The sequence below is a fragment of the Leptinotarsa decemlineata genome, unplaced genomic scaffold (genome assembly GCF_025532065.1).
Source record: "Leptinotarsa decemlineata unplaced genomic scaffold, Ldec_3_MD MMD2_tig00026358_RagTag_RagTag, whole genome shotgun sequence".
Taxonomy (NCBI): Eukaryota; Metazoa; Arthropoda; class Insecta; order Coleoptera; family Chrysomelidae; genus Leptinotarsa; species Leptinotarsa decemlineata.
The window spans coordinates 8,110,365-8,117,620 of NW_027412703.1; the positions used below are offsets into that span (position 1 = coordinate 8,110,365).

At 33.6% G+C, this 7,256-nt stretch overlaps 1 protein-coding gene across 1 annotated transcript; it reads right to left on the reverse strand.

Annotated features, from left to right (window-relative positions):
- Positions 1 to 2,574: 2,574 nt before the first annotated feature.
- Positions 2,575 to 6,248, reverse strand: LOC141486612 (uncharacterized). The gene is made up of 3 exons (XM_074184846.1): positions 5,456 to 6,248; positions 5,124 to 5,249; positions 2,575 to 4,779 (listed from the first exon to the last, which is right to left on the reverse strand). The coding sequence occupies exons 1-3, from the start codon at positions 5,619 to 5,621 to the stop codon at positions 2,714 to 2,716; spliced, it is 2,358 nt and encodes a 785-aa protein (XP_074040947.1). The 5' UTR covers positions 5,622 to 6,248; the 3' UTR covers positions 2,575 to 2,713.
- Positions 6,249 to 7,256: the final 1,008 nt, after the last annotated feature.

The window sequence follows — 7,256 nt, forward strand, 5'->3', positions numbered from 1 at the left end:
CGGGATGTTGAAGAAGAGGTTCATTAGTTAAAACTTGTTTACATTTTTCGAAGGTTTCTAGGAATTCGGCAGAATGAAGGATTTTCTCTCCTTTTTTTAGACATTGAGTTAGCGGTTTTGTTAATTGCGCGAAATCTTTAATAAATTTTCTATAATATCCTAGCAAACCGAGGAATGATTTAATATCTCTAGCAGTAGTTGGTATGGGAAAATTTTGGATTGCTTTTATTTTATTCGGATTGGGTTTTATACCGTGGGGTGTTACAATATGTCCTAAAAATTCTACATTTTGTTTTAAGAATTCCGATTTGTCTAATTGTACTTTCAATTTAGCTTCTCTTAATACTTTAAAGACTTGTTTTAGATTAGAAATGTGTTCCTGAAGGAAGGTCGAAAAAATTATTATATCGTCCATATAGACGAGACATATTTTGTTTCTTAGGTCTTTCAAAACGTAATCCATAACTCGTTGAAACGTCGCTGGAGCGTTCTTTAATCCAAACGGCATTCTGACATATTCGTAATGGCCGTGTTCTACGTTGAAGGCTGTTTTGTCAATAGAATTTTCTTCCATCTCTATTTGGTGAAATCCTGAAGTTAAATCTAGAGTAGTGAAGTAGTTACATTTCCCTAGTTTATCCAGTATGTCCTCGATATTAGGAATGGGGTATCGGTCATCAATCGTTTTTTCGTTCAATTTCCTATAATCAACGACAATTCTCCATTTTTTCTTTCCTGAGGCGTCCGCTTTCTTCGGTACAATCCAAATAGGGCTACTCCAAGATGATGATGATGGTCGTATTATTCCGTCATTCAACATTTTTTCTATTTGTTTATTTACTTCTTCTTTATGGCAATGAGGAAACCGATAGGATTTAGTGTGTACTGGTATTTCGTCTGTCGTTTTAATTTCATGTTTTATTTTGTTTGTGAAAGAAAGTTTAGTATTCTCATCATGAAATATGTCTAAGAATTCTTTGCAAACTGTTAAAATTGCGTTTTTTTCTTCCGTGTTCATATGGTCGGTCCTAATTTTACTTGTTATATCAGTTATGGAATTATTATTATAATTTTCAGGTAAGGCTTGTTCAATATTATAAAATTCAAATTGTTCTTTATTTATTTGGTTGGATGGGAACGGTTCATTCATTGTTATAGAGATAGTTTTATTAGTTTTATTAAAAATTTCGAAAGTTGCGCGATAATTTTTGGCATAAGTTATTGTTTCAGGTACGTATAGTTTATCAATATATCCCTCTGGAATTATTATTTCTCCTTCACTGATATCGACAGGGTATTTCTTTATTAAAGTTTCATATGGTGGTATTTCGAAAGTAAAAGAAGTTTCGTGAGGCTGTCTATAGTAGAAAGGGATTTGTACAATTTCATTTCTTAAGATTTGATTGCTAAAATCGATATTTAAGTCAAGATTTTTAAGTTCTTTTAAACCTAAAATTCCATCAAAAAATTCATGAAATTGGAATAAAATATATTCCGTTTCATAGTTGCTTTGAAATTCTTCAAAAGCTGGAATAATAGCTTTATATTGAATTTCTTTTTCACCTAATGAAGTTTTTAACTGAGAGGGTTCTCTGAATATTCTGTCTGGATAATATTTTTCTACAATAGATGGTCTTAACATGGAAGTATGACATCCGGTATCAATTAGTAGTTTGATAGGGGGATTTTGGATTTGTATATAAGGTAATCCATTTATAGAGCCTGAATAAAGTTCTATTATACCGTCTTGTTTATCGGAGGCGGTTTGTAAAAATTTTCGTCTTCGTATTCAGTGTTTGAGTCAGTTATTTCAGTCGTTTCTTGGGGAGTAAAGTAATATTCATTTAATTAATCAGTTAATTGATATTGATCTGGAGGGTGTTGGTCTTCAATTGGGTATTGGTCTTCGACAGGGTATTGGTTAATGGGGTAACCTAGTGTCATGTCGTATTCATTGTCATCATTATGGTTGTAAAGTTCTTCACTTATAAAGGTTTGTCTTGGGGGTTGCCTAAAAGATCGGTTATTTGCTGGGTGGTAAGGCATATTTGATCTACTAACCGTAGGATTTCTAGAAGTAGTCGACATTGGTTGAATGATTCTAGTATCAGGTTTATTTGTTGGTTTAAACACATTTTGGGGTGGTCCAAACACTTGTTTATTCGTTAAAAATTTATGTTGAACTTGTTTAGGTTGGATATTTGAAGAGGTGAGTTCATGAAGGGGTTATGTTACAAAAAGGTCTTTCTGAGATAAATAGTCCCAAAGTTCAAGGGCTGGAACTTTTTTGTGTTATGTACATTTTTGCTCTAAATTACATTATTGTACTCCTAAATAGTATAAAATTATGTTGGCATGGTGATCAACTTAAATATTTGCTTATTGAAGTATAAATAAAAAAGAATTTGTACATACCTCCTTTATTCACAAGGAAATTTTATTTTTCATTTATTTTTATTCTTGTAAAGACAGGTATGTTCACTCACCTCCTTCATACATTTACGCAGATGTACATTTTTAGCTATCTTATGGGTGATGTGATTAGTAGTTAGGAAAAAATAAGTACTAGATAACTGTTCAGAAAAATGTATTTGTTATGCATATTTTAACAAAGTATAATAGAGAACACATTTCATTGGAAATATCAAAACGTAAAGTGACACAAGTCTCTTGTCACTTTCTTCCTAAACCATAGCACTTTTCAACATACTTATTATTCTACGTTTCCATCTTGTTCATTCAACACTTGTTCATAGAACCATTTATGTTGATCTGGAACAAAACAGAGCTGTTCTTTCAAGTTTTGTATTTTCTCTTTTGTCATTGAGTTGAATTTTCTGAAGATCCTGGGGATGACGAAATCATTCGGGAGTGATGGTGGATCGTCATCTCTGGGTTGTTTGTGAAGAATGACCATTTTGAAGGGTGTGTGGGCGTCATAAGTTTCTTTGAAGAGATATGATCCAAAAGATTCTGTTCGAAACCATTTGATGCCATCTCTGAAACAGACCTTTTCTTTTAAGAGATCTTTTTTCTTGTTGAAAATCTTCATTCTTTTTGATAAATCTTCTGTGTCCCTGAAATGATCCTTCATATCAATCACCATATTTTTTCTATTAGAAGATACTATAACTTCGCGATACTGATCTGGAGTGTAAATATTTTGATGTTTTCTCAAACGTTTTTCGATTCGCCCGAAATCTCTATCGGAATCTAGGTAAGAATGACCAACCTCTGGGAACTTGTGATCAATCGTCTTGAAATATCCTTTTCCAACAAGGTATTGATTAATACACACCATCAAAAAGTTCTTGTTCTGCCCTGAGCAGGAATCAGTCCAGAGTATCAAGTGATCCTTTTCTTTGAAATTAGTTTCGACTTCTATTGCTCTAAGAAGACTACTAACAATTTCATTACTACCTTTGACTGCTTGATTTTCAGTCCATGTGCAACATATTGTTCTATCAATATCCTTAGCTATGATATGCAATCCCAAATTGTAAAACCACATCTGGCGTAGATAGAATGCCTTAGAAGTACTAAGTCTAGGTAGAGGCATTGTTTGTTGCAGATCCAATGTCATGTACACAGTATTGGATGAATTTCTGGCCTCTTCTCTGTCTGCTTTTTGAGATTCGAAAGCCAACTTATAGGTCTCCACATGTTCTTCATTAGCAACACCTGAATCGCACGTACTGCAGGTATCGCTCTGAGGGTGTCCAAAAGACAAGTTAAATTCATTGTTAAAAATGAAGCGATAAGTGCACTCTTTAACTTTAAACTGTTCATCTACCTTATCCGCTAAACACTTTTCGAGGTATAGCTTGTGCATTATTGGAATTGAAAGTAATGGAGGAAGGTATTTCTTGTGAATATTCTTATTCCTTGAGTAGTGCGATTCCTCGGCAGGAAAACTAGAGATATGCTGAATGATGTAAGCCGCTACATTATCTGGTGTTTTGTTTGGTCTGGTCTTGTGTTTTCCCCGTCTGTCAGGTGCAGGAGCTCCCAAACCACTCTTTATAGAGGCTTGGATTAATTCAACCTTTTTTGTGCCTATATTATATAGTTTGACAAAGGCCCTTTTACAAACAGTTGTTTGTTTTCCCCCGACAGTTACAGTATACTTGAATGTCGCAGTTTTATGATTGACTGCACCAGTTCGCTTCCTTTGTGGAATGCTTCTTTGCATTGAACTAAATAGTAAAGAGTTCTTAGCAATAATGTCTAGTTTGTAAAATGACGAAAAGATTTGTTCCCTTTCTTCCAAGGTGAAAACTTCTGAGCATTTCAAGCGACATTTGTCAGGACACAGGTTCCCTACAAAGACGCTTTTAGCTGGTTTGAGGTCACCTTTCGAGTTTATGTAGGACTCGCCTCTTTCTCTGTTTAAGATTCGTTTGATTTTCTTCCACTCATTAGGATTTCTTTTCCTTTTTTTAGTTACTTTGAGTTTCGGAGAAAATATTTTCTTCTTTCGCTTTACAGTGTGAATTTGCGGCTCCTCAGAATTTATAAAATTTTCATTAGCCATTAGAAGATCTCCATCTCCACTTTGGACTACATCGACTTGATCATCAATTGCATCAGTGTCACATTGTCTGGTACAAACTTCATTTTCTGATTGTCGCACCACTTTTTTTTGAATTTTTTGTTTTTTCGGTTGGTTGTCAGAGTCCTCGTAATCTGATTCATCAAGATCGTTATCATCCGGGCTATATTCATCGCTGGAAGGATCACCAAAAAGAGTGTCGCTTTCTTCAGAATCGTCTCCTCTATCTACAACAGACGAAAAAGAGTGCACATGTTTTTATTATGGTAGCAAAACACATGAAGATCTTGCATTTTCTGTAATGGGATATTTTTTTTCTTGTAAGACTTTGAAATATTGAACAGTTTTCAATCAACTCAAAAAAGATAGTCCATTTTTCGTGATGGAGGACCACAAAAAAAATCACGATTAAAAGTTTAATAACATTTGGAAAATTCGCTTTCCCCACTTTTCTCACCTGAACGTTGTTTTCAGGGACCGCTAATCCCTTTAACCAAATTTCATTTCAACTTATATTGTACACTATTATTTCACATACTAGTATTGAAGGAAAGTAAAGTAATAGTCTTACGTAGTTTCCTGTAGTTGTCAACATTTCTCGTCGTTTTCCTCTTTGGAAATGACCTCTTTTCTGATTTTTTCGTGATACGTGAATCTCCTTCATTTGTAGGCAATGATGTGGATGGTGTCACTATTTCTGAAAAAAAACACGTTTATGTCTAAACTTCTGTCTATAATCGTCACTTGAAAATAGTAAAAATTGGCTTAAGATATTTTTAGCGGCATAACACGAAACTAGGTAGGCCTAAGCTGCGAAAAAGGATCGTTTCACTGTAGCCTATCATAGTAAAGTATTTGATCATTATTCAATGAAATATTGTAATGAATAAAACTTGTACTTACCTATTTGCTGAATATTATTGTTTGTTTCTACTTCCAATCTTACTGATTTCTGATTTTGTAGGTTAGGATCTGGTTCATTACTGTTACTTGCAACATTTATTTCATTTTCAGTGTTAATAGTAGATGACAAAACGAGGTTTAACATACGTTGGCCTCTTGTAGCCATTATAACAATATTAACACCAACTTTATATGAAACTACCAATGAAAATCACAAATTTTTAGCAACACTAAACAAGCATCATGTTACTAGTTTATTGGGTTATCAGCAGCTGACTGGTGCATGAAGGAGGTATGATTCACACATGCCTATTTCTCTTTAGTACAATATTGCAATTCATAGCGCATAAAGGGGTTATGTTCAATATTTTGACACATACATTCTTTCTTAATATTCATCTGTCTTACCTTTTAATGCATGAAGGGGGTATGTGTGGTGTTTGTGTATCATAACCCCTTTATTCACTGAGAGGAAAGTATATTAGAATAATTGAATGAATTCATGGAGGAGGTATGTGCGATTTATTGTAACATAACACCTTCTTTCACTAGGAAAACACTTGTTACTTGTGCATACTAGAAGTATGTGCTTTTTTATGTTACATATCCCCTTCATCCCCTGCAAACTACGAATGCTCTAAAAACATACCTCTTTCATGCTCTAGGATCTCTGCTAATACAGGTTCTACAGAGCAGGACTCAGCGCAGAAAAAAGTATAACACATAACTCCTTTATTCCCTCTGAAAGCCGGAAATTTTACATTTTGGTACATAACCCCTTCATGCACTCACCTCTTCATTTATGGGTTGGCTTGGAAATTGTGGTTTTTGGTTAAATTGTTGATAATTATTAAAAGGTCTATTTGGCATTTGACTAGTAGAATGTGTAGGATTTCTAAAGTTAGTTTGTTGAAAATTTTGTAAGGGTGAATAATTTTGTACAGGGAAATTACTATGATTTGGTTTTATTTGTTTTGATGGGTGTTGTTTTTGAACGTTAGTGCTTGAGCGATTCTGAAAAACCATATTTTGTGTTTGTCTAAAATTTTCATCTTCCAAAACTAAATTCATTGCTTCTTCAAGACTATCTGGTTTTTGAACAATTACTTTATCTTGTAATCTAATAGTTAAATTTCTCATAAATACTTTCAAAGACTGTGATTGATATTGACGAATATATATCGCTTTAGTCTGTGGGTCTACAGCGACAATAGAATTAATTTTAAAGATTAATTTACTTCTCAGTACTTGTATTCTTTTCGCAAAATCAAGGGGGTGTTCGTTTCTATTAGGGACAAGTGTAAAAAGTTGTTGTTCAAGGTTATCTAAATTTTGTCTATCACCAAATGTATTTCTTAATTCATTTCTTATTAAAATCCATGTGTTTAATTCCGTTCTTGCACCAATCAATAATTGTGCTCTATCTCTGAGTTTACCAATAATAATACTCAAGATACACTGATTTAGTGTATCGTCAGCGCTATAATATTTATTATGAAATTTGTCAATTGCATTTATAAAAATTTCGAGGGTGTCTGAAGATCCATCATACAAAGGTATGGTGTCAGAATAAATTTTAAATAAAGTATAATTAATTTCGGTGGACATATTTGAAACGGATAGAGAGACAAGCGACTGTACTAAATCTTCAATTTCAGGATCGGTCATGTGTTATTGTCGCGATCTTATCGGAAAAGATTGCTCAGCGAATCTATTCAAGATAAAAGTTTGCTTTCTTCATTTATTCAGAAAAGAATCACGGTAATAATATTGCGAAGTTTATCACAAGAATATTTCTGAA

Coding starts and splice junctions, on each gene's coding strand:
- LOC141486612 (XM_074184846.1), bottom strand. CDS start 5,621: ATGGCTACAAGAGGCCAACGTATGTTAAACCTCGTTTTGTCATCTACT. Junction 5,250..5,455: donor CAATAATATTCAGCAAATAG/GTAAGTACAAGT, acceptor GTTTTTTTTCAG/AAATAGTGACACCATCCACA. Junction 4,780..5,123: donor TGACAACTACAGGAAACTAC/GTAAGACTATTA, acceptor CGTCTGTTGTAG/ATAGAGGAGACGATTCTGAA.